Raw genomic sequence first — 27,474 nt, 5'->3', positions numbered from 1 at the left:
AAAAACAGTTCTGTAATCTTTTCTATCAAAATTGATTCTGTGACATGGTGAAACAGATCCTTGTCAAGTACAATTTTAGGTAAAACAAGTGTCTTCAGACTGAAATCTAAAGCACAGGCATTAATACTAAGTTAATTAATACTGGTTGCAAGTGGCAGATACACAGAAAATATAGTACTTTTCTTTTAATGAAAGGGAAAAGAAATAAAGAGAAAAATCATAAAAGGAGAAGTTAAGAGAAAGAAAGAGATGCTTTTTGACAGTATAAAACATGCTCCTAACAAATGAATTAGGTGTCACAAAAGCAGCAGTAATGTCACAATGCTGAATGATCAGAGATGTAGAAGTTTGATAGCCAACCATTTGCCCACACAAGCATTTTTTTTTTTAAATATTGTTTAGTTGTAGACGGTCACAGTATCTTTACTTATTTATTTTTATGTGGTGCTGAGGATCAAACCTAGTTCCTCATGTGTGCTAGGAGAGCGCTCTACCACTGAGCCACAACCCCAGCCCCCCACAAGCATTTTTAAAACAGTTTAAACTTGACATCAGTTGATCTTTTTTTTTTTTTTCATATTTATCTTTTAGTTGTAGTTGGACACAATGCCTTTATTTTATTTTGTTTATTTTTATGTGGTGCTGAGGATCCAACCCAGGGCCTCATGCATGTTGGTAGGCAAGCGCTCTACCACTGAGCCACAATCCCAGCCCCTGTTGATATTTATTGTATATAACTTTTCCTTTTGTTACAAAACTTCTGAAAAAAATATAACTGAAGAGAATGATTTTATACTGTCAAAAAGCAAATTAATGTTAGCAAGATTAAAAGGGAGTACCTTTAAGTCGAGGAATAACTGTCTTGTTGATGACTGAAGACAAAATTTTTTTATCAGAACTAGTGTCTCTCTTTGCATCTTCCACATTGTTATCCATAAATTCTTCTATACACGTGAACCATGGCATTTGTTTTAAACCTATGGAATCCAACTTAAAAATGGAATTATAAAAGTTATAAATAAATACTTAAACAATAGTGTAACAGTTGTTAACTTTTCCAGTAATCATCATAATTTTTTCTAAGGATCAAGAAGAAAATAATTCCACATTTTAACACTGTGTATGTAGCATTAGACCACCACTTGGCAGATGTCATGGGTAAGACATAATGTGTATGCAATGTAACAAAAAACTGAATTGTATGCATTCATTCATACAGCAAACAATCAGCAAATGCTCATTGAGTGCCAAGGCCTTCAGAACCTACCATATGGCAAGTGCTCTTGTAGGAGCAAAATACATTTGAAATAACCATGAAATTTGCTCATAAAAATTCAGCTATCTCAAGTAAAATTTGCTTCTGGTCTTTTTTTAATCTCATAAACATAAATATGTGATTTGCAAGTGTTTTTAGCTTATTAGAAAATAACATATGACCAGTTATTATTTGTTGAATGCATTAATGAAATGATCTCTGCTAGCCACATAAGTACCCAATTCAGTTTGCATGGTTAACAATTAGGCTGCTGCCCAACTGACTACCTAGCACTTTCTTTTTTTTTTTTTTTTTCCTTTTGTTTTGGGTACCAGGGATTGAACTCAGGGGCACTCACCCATTGAGCCACATTCCTAACCCCTTTTTTGTATTTTATTTAGAGACAGGGCTTCATTGAATTGCTTAGTGTGTCTCACTATTGCTGAACTTTGAGGCTAGCTTTGAACTCACGATCCTCCTGCCTCAGCCTTCTGAACCACTGGGATTACATGTATGTGCCACAGTGCCTGGCTACCTAGCACTTTCTTAGAAATAAACTTGGTTCCTGAACCATGAAGATTATGTGGTCCTGAACCTAACCTGGAGTCTACAGGCATCATGACTAAGAAAAAGAGTAGTGTGTGTGGCCTTAGGTTCAGTCCCTAGCATGGTGGTGGCAGGTAGAGAGAGGCAAAGAGAAGAAATAATTTATTTTGTTAAATCTTTATCCTCAACTTCCTTTTCTTCTAGAGTCATTTTCTCATTTCTGTTTGCTAAGTAGGCATGTTCCCAAGGATGTCCCCTATTATTTCATCATCTATGAAGAAAGAAAAACTTCCTATAAAATCCTCTTCATTCTTTCTGAAAAGTCCCTACTACTATGCATGAAATGACTATTCTTCTAATACTCCAGGATCCAACACCTTGGGGTTATCTTTGTTTGTAGAGGGTTAGGGTTATTCTCTACATTTCACTACTTCTTAATTCATAACTCCTCTTATAATCAATTATTTCCTTCTCTTCCCTTTGCCACTATCATGGAATCTGTCACATTGAATTTGGGCTATAAGAATGGCTTTCCATTTCTTATTTTCATCCAAGTTAGATAACTAGCAGGGCTCCCTAAAACATTACTTTCAATCTGTTACTCCTTCAATTACTTACCAAAATAAGTTCTTATCTGTCAATTTCAGTGTAATTTCCAGCTCCTGAAATAATAGTTCTCCCTTTATAGCTTTAATCTCCTACTGTTGAAATCCTCTCCCTCCTTCATTCAGGCCTCCTACCACCTCTTTCCAATATGTTATCTCCAGCTTCAGAGCCCTTGGAATAAGACTTTTATTTTGATTTCCCCAAACCTATACTACCTTATACTTTTTGGAAGGATTTCAAATAATATATAAAAATTTAGTGGTGCTCAGACTGAAAAATCGAGTCACAGCCAAGTAAAGAAGAATGTAGCGTAAAGTACACATTTCCAGACTACTGTTTCAAAGCTCTGAATTTTAGCTCCAACTCTTAGGGTAAGGTATTTTATAGCTAACTTGATAGCAAAGGAATTTAAGTAATTAATGTGACCAGGATAATCACATGTTAAGTGTAAATACCTTAAGAGGATTCCAATCAAGCAACTGGACTCGTATTAGGGGATTTAAAAGTTTTGGTATGCATAAGCCAATAAAAGCATCATAATAGGAATCAGGAAACTTTTCTCGCCATTGCTGAAATTTCAATAAAATATTCTGGATGTTACGAAAATCATCATGCACATCTTCAAAAACTTTCTTATGATCCTGTAAAATGTCACCTGTAAAACAAACAAACCTCTTTAAGTTATGCATTTCAAGTTTTGTTTTCCTTATAAACATAGTCACATACGACTATGTAATCAATTGAGTTAAAAACTTTCCTTTGATATTAACATATAATTTTCATTAAAAAATCATGTTAGTAACAAAAGTGATAATATCAATACTAAGAGCAGCTACCATTTAATGAGTCCCTGCTTTTTGCTAAAATACTACATATACATTATCTCATCACCAAGATGGATATAATCTACTCATTTACAGAAAACAAAAAATATCATATTTAGGAGGTCAATGAATTTGCCCATGATCACAAAGAATAAAGCCTTTCTTTGAACTTAAGTCTCCTGACTCTAAAGCCCAGACTCTCTTAACCATATACACTGAACCTTCTCATTATGTCAATAATGGTTTCACTAAATTCAATTGCTTTAAAGTAAAAATAATTAGCACTGGAAGTAGGAGATAAAGAAATGAAACTAAAATATTCATTTGTAACAAAAGAAGGGAAAAAAACTGAGGGAAAAAAACTATATAGATGCAAGAATAGTCACAATGTTCCTTAGCCATTATTTTCTATTTTTCCAGAGGGTGGAAAAGTCTTAAAGGACAAAATCATTTTTCCTTTTTCTTGAATTTTCCCAAATGTTTTATATAACTTATGTATTTAAAGGCAATCATAGCCAAAACATTTCATACTTTGGAAACATGGTAACTGACCTTGGCTTTTTTGGAAGTTGGTCATCTCTGCAGAAGATAGTTCATCATCACTAGATGTCCCTTCCTGATGGTTATAGTTACCAGAAAGTGCTCTTGCTTGCCTTCTTTGTATCCTATAAATTTATAATTGCAATGAATCACAAATAAATGGAAAGCAAATAGTTCTTGCCAAAATAAATACTTTAAAACAAAAAGTAGCGGTAATTTTATAATTTATATATAATGGCCAGAAACACACCATCATATTAGGATATAATTTTATGTTACTATTTTTTGAAACTTTCAGCTTCATAATTTTGTGATAGTGATTCTTCCTCTTTTTTCTTATAACAATTTCTGACAAGAACATTCCCGTGGGTTAACCAGTTTCTGAAGAAGGGGTAATAATAAAATTAGAACTAGATTCTAGTTAAGAATAATTCCCAGCTTGATATATGTCAATTTTTTCCCCCTTCCTGTCAACAGATTCAAATATACCTTTAAAGCAGCTGAGAACTGCTTACAAAATTTTGGTCTTATATTATTTTCACAAATTAACATGTCAGATTAGGTTTAATTATATCATACAGTTAATTCTATTTAAATAGTGAAAAGTACTTGCTCACTGATGCTTTAAGTCTTCACTTTCTATAGGTACCTTCGAGATTCAATATCTTCTAAAATGCGCTGAGTTTTTTCATCTATAACCAAACTTCCATTTGTTGATGTCTCAGCTTTGCCTGTTAATGAATAAAATTCATTTTGTACTGCAAATTTTCAAAATAAAAATGAAACACCTTGAAAAACAAAGGTAATATCATGAATGCATATACATACATGTACATATAAACACACAAAATATGCTTACATTGCATATTTCATTGTTCAATGAAATTTTCACTTTAATTCCCTCTAACAATGTTACTAGGTCTCAAGTTTCCTAGCCTAAAAAAGGTACCTTGGTTGGTAATTTAGTACTTGATAACAACAAGATAATTTTATTTCCATATTTCTTTTCTTCATATTCTTTTTCAATAATTTTTTACTGATTTTCTCTATAGCCAAATACTAGAAATATTTGCATTGCCAACATCTTATTCATATTGTTATCTATTTTAGTATAGATCATTATTTATGACTGAGAAATGCAATTTAATCCCTTTCACTATCCCCTGATAGCACTTCAATGAGAGGAAGACATCTCTGAAAATACAAAACCAGTGTAAGAACTTAAATGAAGTATACAGATTTCATATATTGAAACCTTCAGATGAGCCTATACTAAAATTCACCATAACCAGTTGGTTGAAGAGTCCTTAAAACTACAAAGTTAGATCTCTGACAGTCGGTAGATTTATATGAACTCATCTTAAAACATTTCATTAAATGGCCATATAAATATTTTGCTTAATCTAAGGGATTAGAAGTTATAATATTTGCTTTTTAATGGTAGATTTAATTTATTTTGAAACTCTACCTGTAAATGTTTTGTTTTTGAAAGGGAACAGAGGAAGGATTAGTGAGAAAATACACAAAAAGCTTACTTTTTTTTTTTTTAAGTAAGAATAAAACCATTTTTATTCTCCAAATGATAATGTATCTTCATGAATAATAAACTGTATTAAACATAAAAAACACTAACGTGATAACTGTTGTAAGTACGCTGATTCATGTTTTAATTCATCTTGCCTGCGCTTCATTAAGGTCATGGCTTGTTTTAAAAGAAGTGCGTGCATGGATGATTCTATTTCTTGGATGTTGATCATCTGAAATACATATATAAGTAACATCTGCAGGTCACTGATAATCAGTTTTAAAAGTATAAATAAGTAATATTTAGAAAATATATAAACATGTATGTGTTCAATTTTCATATGAAGAGACATTTCTAATATTATTGCATCTTAATTATAAAACATTGTGAGCAAAAGACCTAGCTGCAAATACTTTTAATATCAAAAACCAGAAAATCAACTTTTCTACTAGAACAAGTATAAAAAGATAATGAAACCAAATGAGATGGAGTGAGGAACATGGATGTTTATGATAAAAACGTAAGAGATAGAAAAGTAGGAGGAAATGAGGGGTGCAGCTATTTTTCCTCAGGCTGAGGGGAAAATAGTAGGGGCACTTGAAGCTGGTGAAATCTGAAAAACTGGAAAATGAGAAGGAGAACCAACCAGGGATGGGTATGAAAGTTGTGAGGCAGAAACACAGGCTAGTTGAAATTGGAACTTCTATTTCTTGGGCAATAGTTGCTTTTTTATTCCAATGATGTTCCACAGCTGCTGCTATGGATAGATCAATGGGTGGACTGGTAAGATTTTAAATGTGTAATTTTTCAAGGATGAATGAAGAAAAAAGTTACATTTTAACTGATACATTAGAATGCAACTACCACATGGTATATAAAGGCAATCAACTTAAAACAACAGTGGACAAAACATTTAATCGACAACATTTTAATGATTTAAGTAATATGGAAAGTAGAACATGATTTATTTTTAAATAATCTACCTTTTTAAGGATAATTGAAGATCCCAGTGTAAGAACTTATTGTGCATAAAACAAAACCAAAAAGTATAAGCTGAAAGATTTATAAATCTGATCAAAAAATTTCAAAACTTATGAATATCAAACAACCATGGCAAAATTAAAAGGCAAAACAAGTTGCAAAGTTGATATCAAATAGGATAAGGCATTAAAATTTTTAAGATATAAAGAATTTTATCCAGGCATGGTAGGATGTGCCTGTGATCTTAGTGATTTGGGAGGCTGAGCAAGAGGATAGCAAGTTTGAGGTCAGCCTCAGTGACTTAGTAAGACCCTATCTCAAAATAAAAACTAAGGGTGGATGTGGATCAATGGTAAAGGACCCATAGGTACAATCCTAGGTTACCTCTACCCCATCCCCGCCAACACACACGAGGAATTGTTCAACCTAAGAAAACTAAAAGAAAAAAAAAATTCCCATTAAGAACCAACGTAATAACAAGGCAGAGATAATCTGCAAGAAGAAAAACTACATATAGCTAATAAAATAAAGGGTTTGAGATCAGAATATAATATAGAAAAACAAAATTCATTTTTTCCTCATCTAGTCAACTAATAAAACTGATACAATCTTTCTAGAGGACAGTTTGGCAATATGTTTCATAAGCCTTAAAAATATTTGTACTTAATAATTCATTTTCTTTGACTTGTTTCATTTTTTAGGAATTATTAAACAGATAAAATTTTATTATAAAATATGTAAGATTTTATACAGAATTACTTATAGCATCAAAACAAGTACAAATCCCCTTAATCTCTAAAGGGACTATGTTAAAAACCTGTAGAATGAGTGGATAAATAAAGAAAAAAAAAAAAATATATATATATATATGCCATGGAGTTTTATTCATGAAGAAGAATGAAACTGTGTCATTTGCAGGAAAATGGATGGAATTTGAGAGTGCTATTAAGCAAAATAAGACAAGACCAGAAAGTCAAAGGTCATATGTTTTCTCTCACTGAAGCTAGAGAGAAAAAAAGAAAAAGAAAACGTGGGGGGAATCTCATGAAAATAGAGGGGAATCCCAGGAGAAGATAGGAAGGGGACCTTGTGAGAGGGGGGAAAGGGAAGGTACTAAGGAATGAAATTGACAAATTATATTGTACTGTGCACATATACAAACATGTAACAACAAATCCTACTATTATGCATAATATATCAATAAAAAAATAAGAGGAAAAAGTATGTAGGAAAAGGATATATAAAGAACTCAAAAAACTTAACACCAAATAAACAAATAACCCAATTAATAAATGGGCTAAGGAACTTAACAGGCACTTCACAGAAGAAATAACAATTAGTCAACAAATATATGAAAACATATTCAACATTTCTAGAAATTAAAGAAATACAAATTAAAACTATACTGAAATTTAATTTCACTCCAGTCAAAATGATAATTATCAAGAATACACGTAACAGGGCCGGGGATGTGGCTGAAGCGATAGCAGCGTGCTCGCCTGGCATGCGTGCGGCCCGGGTTCGATCCTTAGCACCACATACGAACAAAGATGTTGTGTCTGCCAAGAACTAAAAAATAAATATTAAAATTCTAAAAAAAAAAAAAAAAAAAAAAGAATACACGTAACAATAAATGTTGGTGTGAATGTGAGGAAAAAGGTATACTCATACATTGCTGACAGGACTGCAAATTCTTGCAACAATTCTAAAAAGCTGTATGGAGTTTCCTCAGAAAATTTGGAATGGAACCACCATTTGACCCCATTATCCCACTCCTTGGCATATACCCAAAGGACTTAAAATTAGTGTACTATAGTGATACAGTCACATCAATGTTTATAGCAGCTAAATTCACAATAGCTAAGCTATGGAACCAATCTAAGTGCTCTTGAACAGATGAATGGACCAAGAAAATATGATATATATCCACAATGGAATATTACTCAGTCATAAGAGAAGAATGAAATTATGGCATTTGCTAGTAAATGAAGGTAACTGGAGACTATCATGCTAAATGAAAAAAAGCCAATCCCCCAAAAATAAAGACCGAATGTTCTCTCTGATATGTGGATGCTAACACTCAATGGGGGCAGGGATAGAAGTTCAATGGAGTAGACAAAGGGGAATGAAGGGAAGGGAAGGGGTATGGGAATAGGAAAGATAGTAGAATGTACTAGACATAAATTTCCTATGTTCACATATGAATACACAACTAGTGAAACTCCATATCACATATAACCACAAGAACAGGAAGTTATACTCCATGTATGTATCATATGTCAAAATATACTTCACTGCCATATATAACTATAAAAACAAATACATTTTTTAAAAGTTCCTAATTGCTATAGCTGGAACAATTTGAGAAATTAGGTGAAATAGTTTTTAGTTAGACAAAGAGTGTGAGAAATACCTATAATCCTTTACTAATAAAATAAATTATTGACTAATAAATGGGGACAAGAGAAAAAAATGTAGAAAAAATACTTATAGAAAATTAAAAGCACGTAATAAATAGTAAGATTGAGAATATTATTTAGTTGTATAATAAAGGTGTTTTTCCCAGAAAATGATAGATTTATATGTACCTTTTCATTAAGACAGTCAATTATATTTTCCACGTAGATTTTCATGCTTTTATAGAATTTATAATTTGCAGCTTGACTTGATGAATTCTCAAGGTTCTCAATTGTACTCTTTGAGCTCTTGACATCTTGCATGTATTTTTCAAATTCTCTCTGATGTGAGCGATGAGTATCCTGTAGTAATGTTAATCTAAATAAATAAAATAAAAATGCTTTATTTTTCCAATCGTTCCTTTTGAAGTAGTACTCTATTGCAAACATTTTCGAAGACAACCAAGGGAACTGATAATCTTATAAACCTGAGTTTATTAGACTTGAAAAGGGGATCATTACAGTTACAGAGCTCTCAAAGTGGAAAGGAAAGAGATGACACTGGTAAGTTTTTAAATTTTAATTTAATTTTAATTTTTTACTTCTAGACATATCTTCTCTTAACTGTTAATCCTTTCTTTTCCCCCATTTTTAAAAATTGGCGCATTATAGTTGTACAGACATTGCTAGGTTTTTAAAGGTGAGGGCTAATCCATAGGCTAGTTTTAGATTAGAAGTTAATGAGTGTGCTGGGATTCGTGAGAATCCAAGAACAATCAATCATTTTAAATTTGAATCTGAGGAGACCATGTCGTATTATTCTTAGATTAAGTTTGTGATCTTTCTAGGAATATAGATATTTGAGTAAGCTGGCATTAATGTCATTTAAAGACATAATGGTTGGATACAAATTTTCTGTTTTGGGATTTGAAATGCTTTTGTTTTGTCATTAGAATGTGTTATTCCTTCGAGCAAATCTCTTCCTGGTTGCATTTCGATATATGCTGCCTATTAAAGTCAAGACAGCCTACATTCTTTTAGCCCTTGGGAATATCATACCAATTCTTTTAGCCCTTGGGAATATCATACCAATATCATCATTGATGTTACATGAAGAAACTGTTAAATACAATTCAATGACTGTTGATCTTTTCATTGTTTATCAGTTACCTGTCATAGATAAATGCCAATGGAGAAAAAAGAAACACATTTGTTTAAAAATATCTGGAATGTATTTTCTAATATTTGACTCTCTGAATGCTTTAGAATGAGAGAATTAAATAAAAATTACAATTTCATAGTATTTGGACTTAAATCAGGATTAAAATATTATTCTGTTCCTGCTAACCTGGTCCATAAAAGACACTCTAGTACTTGCTTAAGCCAAATGTGCTCTCCCCAAGGTTTGCTATCTTTTCCTTTCAGTCTTTGTTTTATGTAAAGAACAGTGAGAGTTAAGATATAAATCAAGATAATAATGTACAGCAGGCACTGTTAATATACTTTGGTGTTAATCAAGTAGAATATTATCAGTCATAGCAGTGAATTTGTAAGTAGTTACAATGTGAAAAACTTCTAGATATACCAAACAACATAGATAGTGGGCTTTCTCTATTATATTAAAAAATGGGGCAATATATAAATATATATGCACACAAAAAATAATTAACAATGTGAATGAGAGGACCTACAAAATGGGAGAAAATATTTGCTAGATACTCTTCTGACAGGATTAATATCCAGAATATATGAAAAACTCAAAAAACTTAACACCAAAAAAGAAAAAAAAATCCAATTAATAAATGGGCAAATGAACTAAACAGGCACTTCTCAAAAGAAGAAATAAAAATGACCCACAAATATATGAAAAAAAAATGTTCAATATCATCAGCAATTGGGAAAATGGAAATCAAAACTACATTGAGATTTTTATCTCATTCCAGTCACAATAGCAATTGTCAAGAGTATGAATGATTAATGCTGGAGAATATGTGGAGAAAAAGAACACTTTACACTGCTGGTGGGATTGTAAATTAGTACAACCACTATGGAAATCAGTGTGAAGGTTGCTCAAAAGATTAGGGATAGAACCGCCAGCTGACCCAGCTATATCCCTGCTCAGTTATTTATCCTAAAGAATTAAAGTCATCATACTACAGTGATACAGGCATACCCATGTTTATAGCAGCACAATTCACAATAGTCAAAGTATGGAACCAGCCTAAATGCCCATCAATAGATGGATGAATAAATTAAATGTGGTATATATACATACATATATATATATATATATATATATATATATATATATATATACACATACACACACACACATACATACACACACACACACACACACTGGAGTTGTATTCAGCCATAAAGAAGAAAGTAAATATGTTATTTGCAGGAAAATGGATGAAGACTCGAGAACATTGTGTTAAGTGAAATAAACCAGAAATAACTCAGAAAGTCAAGGGTTATATGTTTTCTTTCATATGTGGAAGCTAGAGAGGAAAAAGGAAAAGAAGGGTGGTCGGGAGAATCTCATGAAAATGGAAGGGAGATCTGTAGAAAAGAGGAAAGGGACCAGGAGGAGAGAGGAGAGGAAAAGGGGAAATACTGGGGAATGATATTAGTCAAATTACATTATTATATTTTGTGCTTGTATGAATATGTAATAATGAATCCTTCCATTATGTATAACGCACAGATAAAAATAGGAAAAAAATATACATGTACTTATACAGATACAGATCACTTCTGGAAGGAAACATAAGAAACTGGCAGCAATAGTTCTCCTTTTCTTTGTGTATTCTTTTGTACTGGTTGGTTTTTATTTTTCTTTAAACCATGAAGGTGTATTTTCTTTTAAAAATATAGAACCTTGTGAGTAAGAAAATTGAATATGACAATAAAGTTAAAGTAACATTTACCAAGATTAAATGAAATGGTAATCTAAACCAGTGATTCATTGTCGTTTTTCTATGCTATCACTCTTGTAAGACAATTATGAATAACCATACAGGTCTGGTTTATATACAAGTCTAGAAGCAAGAGCCATTCTAGCTGTTTTCTTCTAAAAAGGAAATTGTATCAGAATGCCATTAAATAATAATAGTTATTTCAGAAATATCTTGAATGTGTGACAGTAATCTCACTTAACATCATTATTAAAAAAACACTTGAGCTGGGCACTGCTGGTGCATGCCTGTAATCCCAGCATGAGGCAGGAAAATTGCAAGTTCAAAGCCAGACTCAGCAACTTAGTGAGGCCCTAAGCAACTCTGTGAGACCTTGTCTCTAAATAAAATACAAAAAAGGGTTAGGGATGTGGCTCAGTGGTTAATTGCCCTTGGTTTCAACCCCAGTACCAACCTCCCTGCCTTAAAAAAAATCCAAAAAAAACACTACAAAAAAACTCAGAAACATTGATTTAGAATAGGTGTTGGCAAACTTTTTCTGTACAAGGCCAGAGAGTAAATATTTTAGTCTTTTTAAAGGCTAGATGACTGCTGTTGCAACTATTTAACTCTGTGTTGTAGACAAAAGTAGCCACAGACAATATGTAAATAAACAAGCATGACTGTGTTCCAAAAAAACTTTACTAATAAAAGTTGGAGAAACTGGTAGTTTGTCAATTCCCTAGAAACCAGAAATAACTTAATATCTAAAAACTTATACATGTACTAATAGTTAATGATATGTCAATTATTTAGACATATATGATATATTTTAAAACTTAAGGGTCATTTAACAATGTAGAATAATGCTTATAATTATTAAATTAAAAAAACAGAATTCTAGGATTACTGATTTCAACTATGTAATACATATCTGTCAAAAAGACTGAGAATACAAACATAATCCAAATCAAGTGTGTTAGTGCAGTTAGCAAATGGTATTTTTTGTCCTGTAAATCTATTTGGTATTAATATTTGATAATTAAAAAGAACATAGTGCTTTTTCACTGTACTAAGTGTCTAGACAAATACAAATTTCAAAATCAGTATTACTCACCTGTTATTTAGTTGTTTCTTTATAACTTCTAAATTTACTGGTGGAAATGAAATGGAAGCATCAAACTTCTTCACTGTTTGAGATTTACTACTGTGGGAAAGGTCTATATCTCTTCCCTAGAAATAATATGAAAATTTATTTTTAAAAAACATTTCATTTACTTTACAAATGTTAATAGCTTAAAAGGAGACTGGATACACCAAGGTCCCTTCCAGCTCAAAAATTCTCTGCCTTTGTAACTTTTCATTTTGAAAACAAAATGTTTTTTAAATTCTCAGTTTTAAATTTTAAAACTTAAATCTAGAAAAGACAAATTTTAAAAATAAAAAATTTCCCAGAAGTTTAGTTCTCAAAGTTTTTAAAGCTACCTTTATTCATAGTCTAGTGTACTCTGAGCAAGTCATGTGGTTTTTAAAGAAGCAACAGTCTTTGGGTGAATGCTACATGAATGATGGCATGGTAGACCAGAACAATGTGAAGGAAGCAGCCAGTTAAATGGAAGTTTGGGGGAAGTTTTCTAGGAAAAACTTTTGTTTCTGGCATTGTCATTTGGGTTTTCTGTTATTTGCCCAGAAATGCTGCTATGGTTTGGGGACATGTTCCCCAAAGGCCCTGTTAAAGACTTTGTTACCAGCCTGTGGTATTATTGGGATGTGAAGGAGCTTTTAAAAGATGAGACCTGGTGAAAACAAGAGTGGTCACTGGAGGCATGCCCCTTGAAAGGGATATTGGGACCACAGCACTTCCTCTTCTCTTTTTCACTTTCTGGCCATCTTGGGCGTCCTCTGCTACCATGTGCTCCCATGATAATGTACTAAGTCTTCATAAGCTCAAAGCAATGGGGTCATCTGGTTATGAATGGAAACCTTCAAAACTGTGAGACAAAATAACCTTTTTTCTTTACAAATTGATTATCTCAGGTATTTCTTACAGTAACAGAAGGTTCATACAAATGCATCCTTAGCTAACACATTTTATAATATAGATATCCAGGTATGTACTAGTATCCTCTGGCTAATCACAGCTCATCACCACTATGCTTAAAATGTTCAAAGGGTTCTGAAGAGTCTTTGGTTCAAACTAGGACATGTGAAGAAGTGGACCAGATATTTAGCCAAGTCATTAGCTTAATTATTCTTTATATTATTCCATGAAGCACCATCGGTTTTCACCAAGTCTCCCACTCATCTCCAACTCAGCTGCAAATCCCCAAACATTCCTGACACTTCAGTTTCAAATCCCTTACATAATAAATACCTTTCAATAATCCAATTTTAAATATCACCACTTTTAGGGAGACTTCCAAACTTCCCTATTTATTCACCATTCCATAAATCTGACCATCCCTTGCTTCTTTGTGCTATTCCCTGCAGTGAGTTCTGGGAGAACCTATAAAGAGTTCATTGTAACCATTTTGTTTAGCGGTCTCTCTTTTTGCAAAGATTGTACATCATTCTAAGTGGCTGTAGTTAGCTAATGGAGACCCTATAAAATATGAGCTCACATTCATGTAAATAATATGACAAAAGATGTGATTAAATCAAGGATTTTCAGAGCAGGTATTTATCCTGGATTATGCAGAGGGCAGTTCCTTGTATCCTTATCAAAGAGAGGACATATCAAAGGAAGGAGTCCGGGGACATAAGAGAAGAAGATAAAGTAAAGATGGCCAAGATGTGGCCACAAGCCAAAGAATACCAACTATAACCTAGAAGAGTGAAGGAGTAGATTCTCTTCTAGAGCCTCTGGAAGAAATGTCTGGCTACTAACACCTTGATTTTGGAATTCTGTTCTTCAGTATGGTGGGAGGACAAACTTCTGTTATTGTAAACCACCAAATTTGTGGTAATTTGTTGTGACTATCACAGGAAAGTGATATGAGCATGTAGTGAATCTTCAATAAGAAACCAATAAATGCACCTGCATTAGTAATAAAAATGCTAATCAAATAAGTAAGAAACTGCATTTTTGCCAACGATAGTTGCATCTAAAGCTGTCAAAACTGGTGAAACATTCCAATATCAATGTAATTATAAATTGAGTTAAGTTTCTTTAGAGAAAATATACATAAAAACGTTCATCTTTTTTTTGGGCAACTATCTTAAGGAAATAGTTGAAAACCACACCTCTAAACAAAAGAAATCAAATATTCACTGATTATTATTTACTAATAGGAAAGTAATTCATATTGCAAATAATCTAAAATATTCACCAAAATAAAGAATGGTTACAATAGTTATTCATTGACTCCACTAAATCTCACAAAGCTAATAAAATTAGTTAATATCATAACTACATTGAAGAAGGAGAAGACATTTGTATGTTAATCAAAGAAATGAGAATTCAGCAGGATGTAGAGATCTACACCTGTAATGCTAGCGACAGGAGGCTAAGACAGGAGGACAACAAGTTCAAAGCCAGTCTCAGCAACTGAGTGATATCCTCAGCAACTTAGTGAGAAGCTGTCTCAAATTAAAAAATAAAGATGTGAGTATGATCTGGCTATGACACCTGTTACCCCACTGATCTCCATGGCTGATTCAGCTGATCTGATTGGCAAGGTGGGTGTCACCTTCCTCCCTGACCACTCCATGTGCATCCCTCCAGAAGCTGTGCACTCAGTGGAAGAGGATGATCTTCCTCGACAGATGAGGATCATTCTTCTGTCAAGGGTATAATAAGTAGCTGCACTCCCCTGCTAGAACCTCCAAACAAGCTCTCAGGGTTCAAATTAAAAAATAAAAAGGAACAGGAACATAGCTCAGTGGTAAAGTATCCCTGTGTTCAATCCTTAGCACCCAAAACAAAACAAATAAATCATAAATTAAAACTGTAGGAAGACTCTAGTTCCCAAAGTATGTGAAGGAATCCCAGAGAATTCAAAGAGGTAAGGTGAAATATTTTAAAAATTTCTAGGGAAACAGCAACACTGGGCATATTTTGAACTTCTAGCTCTAATTAGTTCACAGTCTGCAACATCAGACTATACTACACTCCTTTTGATGAAGTCATATTTGTGGAGCTGGGTTTTAGGAGGATACTATGAAAAAAAGCAAGTATTGAAGATCAGTATGGAAAAGAGAGCCAGTGACCAATATGATTTCAAGGTTTGAGAAGACATGCAGTGTCAAACAGGTGCACACAATCTATCAGTAAATAACTGTGGTTATTCAAAAATGAAATAAAAAGATTTTTCTTCAATTTATCTGTATTATTCTTTTCAAATGGGTAAGTTGTTAGCATAGAAATCTTGTTAAATTTGGACTATTTAATAAATGGAATTGTTTGGTAATCTTTTGACTCAGGATCACCATGATAACAGTACTGAGATACTAAGGGCTTCATGAATGCATCAGTTTTGGAACCTCTGCTGGACAATATAATAGCAATCAATTTGAGGGAAAAAAAAAGCATATCAAATACAAATGAATTATGCAACTTTGAGCAGGTGGAGTAAGGACTGTGCCATGTTTCTTCTTGAAGTATGTTTTTAATGATGTTGTTACACTGACTTTTACCAAAAAGTAAGGAAAAACATCGGAGCCTATTACAATTGTTAAAAACCATCTGCTAAATCATTTCTTGGGTCAGAAATTCCAAAATTACAATCACAGGTTTAGCTTTAGTTAGCTTTTTAGTATTACAATAAAATGGAAATCTTATAAAACTTTCTAACTTAAAATAACATACAACAGTCTCTTAAAGAATTCTTATCAAAAAGATTCAAATATAAAACCTTTTATATGTATATTACTATAGTGTTTATAAGCACTTTTGATTTGTTATAATTTTGAACCTTACAGTCACCTAGTCAGGTGTTTAATATCATTATCATTCTCTTTATTATTAATGTAAACAACCTTGAAACTTATAGAAATCAAGTGTTTTACTCAAGTTCTTTCAATATTTACTGAGCACCCATATTAGGTGTTATTGGATACAACTCTGAACAAAATTATTAACAATTCTTGACCTCATGGGGATTATATTCTAGTATTAAGGTCAGAAACAAAATTCAAGACTTTTGACCCCAAGTGAAATTTTATTTTTAAAAAATTTTTGTAGTGTTAGGGATTTAACTCAGACCTTGTGCATTTTAGGCAAGAAATCTCCCACTGAAATAAACCCTCAGTTCTTTTTTTCTTTTCAATTTTATTTTAAACCTCACTATATATATTGAGTTTAACTTTTAAACACCTGTGTTATGTTATATACACTGTAAGTTACTAGAAAATTAAGAATTAAAAAATATGGTCCTCTCAAGTGTAAGGTATTTAAAACAGTGGAAAAGGACATGATATTTATAGTGTAGTGGGCTGCATGGTGAATATCCATGTCTTATCCACTGGAATGTACAAATATGACCTTATTTGGAATAAGGGTCTTTGTGGTTGTAGCTAAGTGAAGGAACTTGAGACAAAATCATCCTGGATAACCTGGGTGAACCCTATATGTAGACAAGTGTCCTTATAGGAAACACAAATTAGAGACACTGAGAGGGCAAGTGACAGCAAAGGCAGGGGAAGGAGTCATGCAGTCACAACTTAAAAGAAAACCTAGAACAACTAGAAGCTGGAAAAGATAAGGAAGGATTCTCCTATGGGGCATTTAGAAGGAGAACAGCCCTGTCAGCATCTTGATTTCAGATTTCTGGCCTCAATAATGTAAGAGAATAAATTTTCTGTTGTTTTCAGTTACCATGTTTATGGTAATTTGTTACAGTTAGGCACAGGAATATAACAATATATGATATAAAAATTATTACCTCTGTGATTTTAACTGCTTTCCTCATTTGTTGCTGTTCCCAAATATCTTGATTTTCATCTTCTTGACTGTCTTCACTTGTTTCTTCATTTCTACTTGCTAAAAAATTAAAAAAACAATAACAACAAACAACAACAAAAAAGTCACACATAAATACTCAGTAATTTTCCAATTCCAGTTGTAATAGTCAACATTTCTGGGGTGTATTATACACTGACTTAGCACTTTATATGTTTATTCTTCATTATAATTTGGGAAGAAGGTACCACTGTTGCCTTCATTTTACAAATGAGGAAACTTGCAATAGTAGCGGGCATGGTGTTGTTATATAGTTTGTCTGAGGACCACGATGAAGCTTAAATCCAGCAAGCTGACTCTAGAACCTGTACTCATGTCACCCAACTGTCCCATCAAGAAAACTTTTTATTAAAGTAGGGAAGATTTTAATATGACATCTAAAATCTCTGTAGAATCTTCCATATTTACAAACAAAAATTTTATACTGCATAATTTCTTCAACCGCCAAAAAGTATGTAGGATACAGGCTTAGTAAACATTATTACACATACCCTTTAATTATAATATTTTGACACAGAAACATCTTTTAAAGGATATAATGTCATGGACCAAATTGATAGTAATTTGATAGTAAATAAAAGCCAACATTAACACTCTTTTATCATGTGAAACACTACATTATGTTTTTAAGGAAATTTTATCATAAAATATTATAAGGAAAAATGCCTTAAAATTCATAGAATGGTAAATAAATTAAATATATACTTGTTTCTTCAGTCATTCTTTGTCTAAGTGTCTGAGGCTTTGGGGTAAATGGTATTCTCTTCTCATGATCATCAGGCTCACTCTCAGGATCCTCATCATTATTCCTCTTTGTATCAGGAGTGGTGGAGTCATGTTTTACATCCAAAGAAATATAGTCATCTTGGGCCCTGGCCAATTCACGTTTTCTGCGGGCTGCCTGAATAAAAGCTGCATCAGGGATCCTAACTGAAAGGAAAAAAGAAGAATACAATGAAAACCACAAACACCAACAGAAATACATATTTCTCACATTAAACAAAGAAAAACAGCACTATGTTCTTAAATTTTTCTCTATTTTTATATATGCGTGATTTTAAAAAAAATGGCTCAAAATCTATATCAGTAAAGGAAGAAAATTAATTTTATAGATTAAATGTAATTTAGAGAAATTAACTCAATTTAGAAGTATCAGGAAATATACTCAAATCATTCCATTTTATCTTTTAAGTCTCTTACTCATCAGGTTTTGATAACTTTTTGATGAGAGATAGTTATTTTCCCTTTTGAAAACTCTGAATGTTAGGGCAGGGCTATGGAAAAGGACGAGCATCGAGTTCCTGAGTTCAAGAACTGCAGGAGTTAGAAAGGTTGATGTCAGATCTTACCAAATAAGAAAGAAATGACCTCCTCCTCTGTGGACATCAATACAAAGAAGAAACACAACACAATTGGTGCAAAGTCAAACCAGACTAGAGTTCTGGGGTGAGTCCCACCTAAATTAATGTAAGAAGTTAAAAAGTATAAAGGAAGTATTTTTCAACCTGATTAAATGATAATAACTTTTAATAGAGGCTTATCTTACTTTTTTGAAACTACATTAATATGAACTCTTCCAATTCAGAACAGGTTTCTTCATGCATGGTGATTTAAGTTATCTTTATATTCTAGAAAAAAATGGGGTTTTTTTGTTTTTTTTTTTTGGTATTAGGGATTAAACCCAGGACTCTTAAATACTGAGTGATATCCTCAGCCCCTTTTGAGACAAGGACTCTAAGTTGCTTGGGGCCTCGTTAAGTTTCTGAGGCTGGCTGGGAGATGTGGCTCATGCCTGTAATCCCAGCAATTCCAGAGGCTGAAGCAGGAGGATTGCGAGTTCAAAGCCAACTACTATCTCTAAATAAAATACAAAATAAGGCTGGGGATGTGGCTCAGTGGTTGAGTGCCTCTGAGTTCAATCCTCTAGTACCCCCCACCCCGCCACAAAAAGGTGCTGAGGCTGGCTTTGAACTTGTTATCCTCCTGCCTCAGCCTCCAGAGATGTTGGGATTACAGGTGTGTGCCACCAAAATGGCAAGAGAAATTCTCCTCATTCTAAGCACTTCAGAATATTAGAAATGACAAGTTCCTAAGGCTCAAGTAGAATTTTCCAAATCTTTCCCATAAATTTGATCCAAATTTTTTAGAAAAAAAACATATCACTGGCTTAGAGGTGTACAAATGCTTTTATGTCTGAAATAACAACAAAAATGATAGATTTCAGTAACTACAGATCAGTCTATAATTACAGACCAGACTGACATTATTCCCAGAGAAAATAAAAAGTGCTTGAATCAATTATGAAACACACAAGGTGATGACTAGAAATCAATAAATATTCACTGAGAATGAGTGACAGAAAATCAAGTGATTGCATTTTTACAGACTAGTATTTGTTTATAGACTGCTATGGGGGAATGATAAAGCTTAGATGTTTCTATATCCTCACAAAGGATTTAACAGTTTGATTCCTTCCTTGTAGATAATGTTATATGAGATAAACCAAATAGTTCACTGAATTCTTTACTAGATGAATAATTACTAAAAAAAGAAAAATGTTGATTATAAAGTCAACAGGACCTGCTTGAGAACTCTGTACTTTGCCTTGTTTGATTTAATGCTTTTATTGTAATGTGAGTGAAGACAAGATGACATCTCTTAAAAGCTGAGAAGTACAAGCTAACATAATCTAAGGTAGAATTAAGATTCAACGCAGGTTACTTGAGAAATTGCCAACCCTAGCTACACATGAGAATCATCTGGGAAGCTTGATAAACTACTGGTGCTCAGACCCCCATCCCAGAGACCCAGATTCAGTTGATCTGAGATAGGGCTCAGCTGTAGTTTGTTTTTATAGCCTTCTTGGGGAATTTAATGTGTAGCCAGAAGATAATACATTAAGGTTTGAATATTGAAGTGTTTGAATACGGAAACAGAAGAATGTGGGTTGCAAGCAATTCACCTACAAATAACTTGGTAGGGTTTAAACAATAAATTACAAGTAATGAAACTCACTGGTAAGATACAAGCACTACATAGAGCCAATTCTCAAGCTACAATAAAGAAGTAGAAGTTCAAGGAAGAGAAAAACATTCTATCTGTCCTGTTTCTCTATACCCTACATCTATCTCAATGGGTTCCACAAATCGGATACTGGGCAGACACAGGATGAATGCATAAAGTTAACATCATGTTGTTAAAGAAAACTCTTTAAATAATTATCACATACACCATTCCACCTGACACACAATTATCGAAGATGCAGAGGTCAACTAGCATCTCCCTTGGGTAAGCAAGCAGGGAATATTTCAAGGCAGATATTCCATTATTGGTTCACTCTCATAGTCTACCGGAACATGAAACAAATGCACTCCTGCCACACAAGTTCTTCAAATCATCACATTCCTCCATCTTCTCTTCTCCAAACAGTACATGCCTTCCAAGTGCTCCTCACAAGGTCAGTTTTCAACTTCTCATCAGTATTTCTCAATGGGGCATTGGGGAGAAGGAGAAGGAGAAGGAGAAGGAGAATTATTCACTGTGCTGAACTGTCCTACTCTCCATAGGATATTTATCATCTCGTGCCTCTGGGGCACTGCATGATAACAACACTTCAATTACTATGACCATTAAAAACTATTCCACATATTTCTAAATACCGACTTCTCCTTAGGTAGTGAGTGTTCCAATGCTTTATATCCACTCCATTACACTTTTTTAAAAAATTTCTTTAGTTGTAGATGGACACAATATCTTTGTTTTTTTAAATTTATTTTTATGTGGTGCTGAGGATCGAACCCAGTCCTCACACATGCTAGGCAAGTGCTCCACCACTGAGCTATAACCCCAGCCCCGTCCATTACACGTTTAATCCACCATTTCTATAGCAGCACAGTTCACTATAACAAACACCAGTCACAAATGACCATAAATTTAACTAAATTAAATTTTGCACTAGCCACATTTCAAGAGCTCGACAGCCACATGTAACTAATGGCTACTGTACTGAATAATGAGGGTATAAAATTTTTCCATCATAACAGAAAATTCTGTTGCAAGTGCTGTATCTAGAACCTATATAGAGTTTTAATTGTTTACCAGGCTTCAATTCTTAATTTGGCTTTCTTACTTAATACTTCTCTATCTTGTGGATTTGGATAAGAAAAGGTTGCAAGGCTACAGGGATACTAATTGATAGAGTTAATAAAGAGGCACTTCTCATTTTAAGATTTATTATTATATATATTTGTATATAAATATTTATTGAATAAAAGTTTTAACTAAAATTACAAAAAATTACAAACCTATTGATGAAGATTCTTTTTCTTCCAGAGAGCTAACGTTGTCAGAAGATGAACTCTGATCATCATTACTTCCTGAGGAATGATGTGCTCCATCTTCTTCATCTGTTGAAAGATCAGCTGTTCTGGATTCTAACAGGACATTTTTTTAATACACACACACAAAAATAAAAATATGGGAATCAACAATTAACACAGCATTTTAATCCTATTCCATTTATTTAAAGCAGACATACAAATCTTTCTCTACCTTCCAGTCTTTCTGAAACAAATGAATGATCTAACAAATATACAAAGACTTACCCTACTTGCATTATCTATACATTTAATATTTCTAAAAGGACACAATGAGAAGAGGGACAGGAACATTGAAGGAAAATAAAAGGACAAAAATTAAAGTAATATTTTGAACAGAAAAACAGTGGTTGTAAATAGAAAGACAAAAATATCATTTACTATGTGCTAGACACACTGAAACCTGTTTCACATGATTTAATATTCATAATTCTATAAGGTAAATGCTATTATCGGTGAGAGTACTAAGGAATGGAGAAAAGGCAACTCTTATCCTCAATTCTCCCTACAAGTTTAACCATATTTTAGGGTACAAATTAAAAAAAGGTCATCAAAACTTTAGATAAGAAGGTCATAACAATGACTAAGATCATGAAACTGAAAGACATTATGTTAAGTGAAATAAGCCAAACACAAAAAAGACAAATGTGGCAATACCTCACTTATATGTGGAATCTAAATGTTGACTAGAAATCATAGAAGATTAGAACATAGTAGATACATAATTTTATCTTATTAATTTTGAGGTACTAGGGTTTATACCTAGGAGTACTCTACCATTGAGTTACATTCCAAACCTTTTTAAAAATATGATATAGAGTTTCACTAAATTGTCCAGGCTGGCTTCAAATTTACAATCCTCCTACCTCAGTCTCCCCAGTAACTGGGATTACAGGCATGAGCCACCTTGTTCAGCTCAAAGGATACAAAATTTTAGTTAGAAGTATAAGTTTAACAGATCTACTGTACAAGATGGTAATTATAATAATTTGTACTGCAACATACTGTATACTGTACTTGAAACTGCTGAGAAATTTTAAGTGTTCTCACCATAAAAAAAAGGGATAATGCATAAGTTAATTAGGTCAGTTTAGCCATCCCACAGCATATACATATTTCAAATCATGTTGTATACCATAAGCTTGTATAACTTTTCTTTGTAAATAAATAAGTACATACAAAATCACTAAGATCACTTTAATGGGACTAACAATAGTGGGGAGAAAATTCTGGGTCCCCAAACTGTATTCCTTGTTAAACTCTAAACTTAGACCAATACATTTTATGTAAAAATTATAAAGATGCTGGAAACTGTTATTTAAGAACTCAAGCCAGACGGTGGCACACATCTGTAATCTCAGCTACTCTGGAGGCTGAGGCAGGAGGATTGCAGGTTCAGGCCAGCCTGGGGAATTTAGAGAGACCCTGTTTCAAAAACAAATACCTAGATAAATTAATTTTTAAAACGTGGGGAGAGGATCATGTAGCTCACTGGTAAAGTCTGCCTATGCACCAGCACCCGAGATAGAACCCCTGTAAGTGAAAGATAAATACAATGTAGTCATTTTGAATTAATACCATTACTGGTACAGTCCAGTGTTATCAATTTCTTTATGATAGTCACATATATTACTTTTAATCTGTTTTTGTAAATAACTGATGACAGACGAAGACAAGCAAGAGACAATGTTTCAAACCTTGTCACTTGATTATTTTAATGTGCTGTTTTTAAATATCCTTTAAAAAAACAAGTGAGCAAGTTTCCAAAAGGTACATACAACTTCTACCTAACAGCATTAGGATTTAACTCCTTTGGGACGATTTGTATTCTTCATAAACATTAATAACTGTATCATAGCTGTAAATGGGGAGGGTCATCTGATAGTGCAAAGAGGAACCACTAAAATGTACAAGATTTCTTTTAAACGTCCCTCCCAAGGAGCCAGGTACCTAGATGCAGGCAGTGGGCTTGCGCTGGAAGGGAGGCGACTCAAGAGTGGCTGCTGGTCAGCAGTAGGTCCTAGGAACCTCTAGAGAAGACCCCGCGGCCTCTTCCCTCCCCTCGCGTCACCTCGGGAGCCCACAGTTTCCCCCGCTCTTCACCTTGGCCCCCTGAGCTGTCAGCGCGAGGAGCGACTCCGGGGGCGCGCCGGGAACTCGCCCAGACCCGACCCCGGCCCCGAGGACCTCGGGTCCGGCGGGGCAGTTCCGCCACCTCCGCGCGGGCTCCTCCGGAGGGCGGGCCTTCCTCCTGCGGGCCCGGGGCCGTCCGCTCCCTGGGCGCCCCGGATTCAGCTGACGGATCCTCGGCGTCATCGCTATCGCTGGACTGAGCTTGGCGCTGCCGGAAAGTCCGTTTGGGCCTGTGAGCCATACTCGAGGCCCGATCTCCGCGCGCACATTCACTTTCCGTTCACGCCAAATTGGGTTTTTGACGTCCACGGCGGTGCGCGCTCCCGCATCTCCGGCTGCCCCGAGCGCGCGTCCGCGCCGCCAGTCAACTCGCGCTTCGCTCTACGCATGCGTAGTGTGCTGGCGTAGGTCTGCGCGACGAACCCGGCAGGCTCAGCCGCAGGGTTCCCCAGGCCAAACCTGGGTGTGCGATCTGTCGACCGGAGATTCCCGCAGCCTCTCAGGCTTGAGTTCCGAAAAGAGCAGCCTCACGTGCTCTCCCTGTGCAGGTCCCATCCAGGAACCAGGCACTGTACTAGCCGTCTTGGACTGCAGTGGGGTCCTTGTCTTTTTCCAGAGAAAGCTCTCTGAACCAAGATTTAAAAACCGGCAAGAGTGCATGTGTTGGACTGGGAGATGCCAGTGAAAGCTAAGCAGCGAACTCTTCACATTAAAAATAAGTTCACAGCAATCATAATGCAATTGATTCAAATGTATGAATTGCCAAGATCATTGTAATGTCATGTGTAGCTAATAAAAAAAAATCCAGAGCTAATTTGACCAAAAAATATAAATAAATATAATAAGTACACAGAGAAGCAAACAGCAAACATGATTGCTTTTAAGTGAAGGGACTTCAAAATAAAGGGTGTATCCTTTAAAAAAAAAAATGCATCACTCAGATGAACAAAGATAAACTGTTGAGGCAAATTTGTGATAACAGAGATGATACTTGAGATGTCTTACCAGAAATTGTGTTGTGTCCTCGGCTCTTGTATGAGAGGACTTCAAGCAGTACACAAAACTTAGTAAAAGTATAGCAAAGTTTATTAGAAGGGACAGAAGAAGGGGAAAGACGTTGTTGGGGCAGGCCCCAAATGGCTGTAGTTAAGCTCCTTCCCCAAGGCTTCTCGTGTGCTGTTATGGTTTTAGTGTGTAGCCAGGGCTGGGACCTGGCTATGCTGTAGTTAGCAAGGCCAGAAACACTCTAATTCAGTGTATATACTCAAGATCAAACATTAACTTGTGGGCATGAGCCCCCTTATGTAATCTGTTGGCCTTGTGCCTTCTTTGTTTGGCCTGCATATAAAAAGGGCCTATGGAAAAGACGTGGGGGCCAATGGGGACAAATGGGGGCAAAATGAGGTTTAAAATGGAACTGACTGGGAGCTGGAGCGGAAGCTGGAGACTGGAGGCTGTGGCCACCACTGAATAAAGCATGTCTATTGTCCTAAGTACATCTTGCATCTTCTTTCAACAGGCCTGAACCTTGTTTCCTGGGTCAGAGCCCCTTAACGACAGAGATTGTTAAACCAAGAGTGGTAGTTTTGTGGATTGGTTTCTGTGTCCTCTATTCTGTACCATTGGTCCACCCGCCTGTTTTGGTACCAGTACCATGCTGTTTTTGTTACTATTGCTCTGTAGTATAGTTTGAAGTCTGGTATCGCTATACCGCCTGATTCACACTTCCTGCTTAGCATTGTTTTTGCTATTCTGGGTCTTTTGTTTTTCCATATGAATTTCATGATTGCTTTCTCTATTCCTACAAGAAATGCCGTTGGGATTTTGAGAGTTATACAAAAGTACATACAAGAGGAAGTGAGGGGAAGGGGAAAAATAATATAAGGGGGACAAACGAATGTCAGTAGAGGGAGCAGAGAGAGAAGAGGGGAGGGGAGGGGAGGGGAGGGGAGGGGAGGGGAGGGGAGGGGGGATAGTAGAGGATAGGAAAGGCAGCAGAATACAACAGACACTAGTATGGCAATATGTAAATCAATGGATGTGTAACTGATGTGATTCTGCAATCTGTATATGGGGTAAAAATGGGAGCTCATAACCCACTTGAATCAAATTGTGAAATATGATATATCAAGAACTATGTAATGTTTTGAACAGCCAACAATAAAAAATTAAAAAAAAAAAAAAAAAAAAAAAAAACAAGAGTGGGCCTACCAAGAGGAGACAACTCACTTCTTTGTGAGCTCAATTTATTGGGGTAGGAGAGGGGGTTTCTGGAGAATCTTGTCAAAGCACTACCTCTTAACTTTTGAAGATGGTAGAATTGTACCCAATTTTTAGGAGTCCCTACTGTGCATCTTTCCATCTAAGGGCAACTCTTGGTAATTTCAGCCTCTAAGCTTCCATATTTTTGCTGTGACTGTTCTGATTAAGGACGCTGCCATTCATGCTACCTTTTCCCAACATTGTGTTTCTCCAGCTGCTGCCTCTGTTCAAAAACCTTCCACAGTCATCCAACATTTTGTTATTAGAATAAGAAAGTAAATTACTGTAATGTTTGCTTTACAATCATCTTGCAAATCAGGTGGTTTCCATGTCTTACTTTGAACAAAATCAGAGCACCAAACCCAAGGGCTTGCTGCTGAGGCTTACTGAAGACAATTCAAAGGAACAGGGTTTTTGCAAAAAGAAAAAGCTTTATTGTAGAGCTAACCATCAAGTAGGTCAGGAAAGAAACTCAGATCTGCCTCTGCATGGGGTTGGGGTAGGAGGAGAAGCTGTTTGATGACTGGATTATGAGAAGAGGGAGTTTTAGGTTTCTTTTGCATAGGCTGGCCTCTTATCATGGGCTTGATAGGTCTTAGTTGATTTCATTAGCTGACCATACTAAATTTGATGATGGATTACTGAGACTTTGCATGTAATTCAGAAGAAATTTCCACCACCTCTTAAGAGTGCCACCATGGGCTGGGGATGTGGCTCAAGCGGTAGTGCGCTCGCCTGGCATGCGTGCTGCCCGGGTTCGATCCTCAGCACCACATACAAAGATGTTGTGTCCGCCGAGAACTAAAAAATAAACATTAAAAAAAAAATTCTCTAAAAAAAACAAAACAAAACAAAAAGAGTGCCACCAGCTGGAGTCCAAGCCTCTTACACATGGCCCTTTGGGGACATTCCATTTTCAAACTTCAGCAGGGATTATGGCCCAAACCCCTAGAAACTACCTGGGAATCATGTGAACATAGAGATGCTGATTAAGCTGTTCTGTGAAAGGACCTGAGATTCTTCATTTCTAACAAGCTTTTGGGGAAGCCAAAGGCTGTTTCTTGGGGGCCACACTTTAAATAACAAGATCTTACAGCCCGTACTAAGAAAAATGATTCACTCTTAAGAAGCAATGTTATGGTTTGGATGTGAGGTGTCCCCAAAAAGCTCA

General features: G+C 34.9%; 1 protein-coding gene across 3 annotated transcripts in view; it reads right to left on the bottom strand.

Moving 5' to 3' along the window:
* The window catches only part of Gcfc2 (GC-rich sequence DNA-binding factor 2), a 39,578-nt gene extending 15,173 nt beyond the window's left edge, over positions 1-24,405 (bottom strand). Inside the window, exons 1-12 of one of the 3 annotated variants that reach the window (XM_046432240.2) lie at positions 24,012-24,405; positions 21,837-21,965; positions 18,882-18,989; positions 18,238-18,462; positions 17,456-17,553; positions 12,691-12,806; positions 8,866-9,052; positions 5,405-5,528; positions 4,421-4,502; positions 3,784-3,896; positions 2,863-3,062; positions 840-990 (exon numbers count right to left, since the gene is read on the bottom strand). In XM_046432240.2, coding sequence (XP_046288196.1) covers positions 840-990; positions 2,863-3,062; positions 3,784-3,896; positions 4,421-4,502; positions 5,405-5,528; positions 8,866-9,052; positions 12,691-12,806; positions 17,456-17,553; positions 18,238-18,462; positions 18,882-18,989; positions 21,837-21,965; positions 24,012-24,282 — 1,804 coding nt within the window. In that variant the 5' untranslated portion in view covers positions 24,283-24,405. The remainder of the gene's footprint in view (positions 1-839; positions 991-2,862; positions 3,063-3,783; positions 3,897-4,420; positions 4,503-5,404; positions 5,529-8,865; positions 9,053-12,690; positions 12,807-17,455; positions 17,554-18,237; positions 18,463-18,881; positions 18,990-21,836; positions 21,966-24,011) is intronic. The other 2 variants (XM_046432241.2, XM_046432242.2) reach the window with 2 other exon arrangements.
* Positions 24,406-27,474: the final 3,069 nt, after the last annotated feature.

The sequence above is a fragment of the Marmota monax genome, unplaced genomic scaffold (genome assembly GCF_021218885.2).
Source record: "Marmota monax isolate L192 unplaced genomic scaffold, Marmota_monax_Labrador192_F-V1.1 WCK01_AAM20220418_F8-fsc00106, whole genome shotgun sequence".
Lineage (NCBI taxonomy): Eukaryota > Metazoa > Chordata > Mammalia > Rodentia > Sciuridae > Marmota > Marmota monax.
This window is presented reverse-complemented; position numbering and strand designations above follow the sequence as displayed.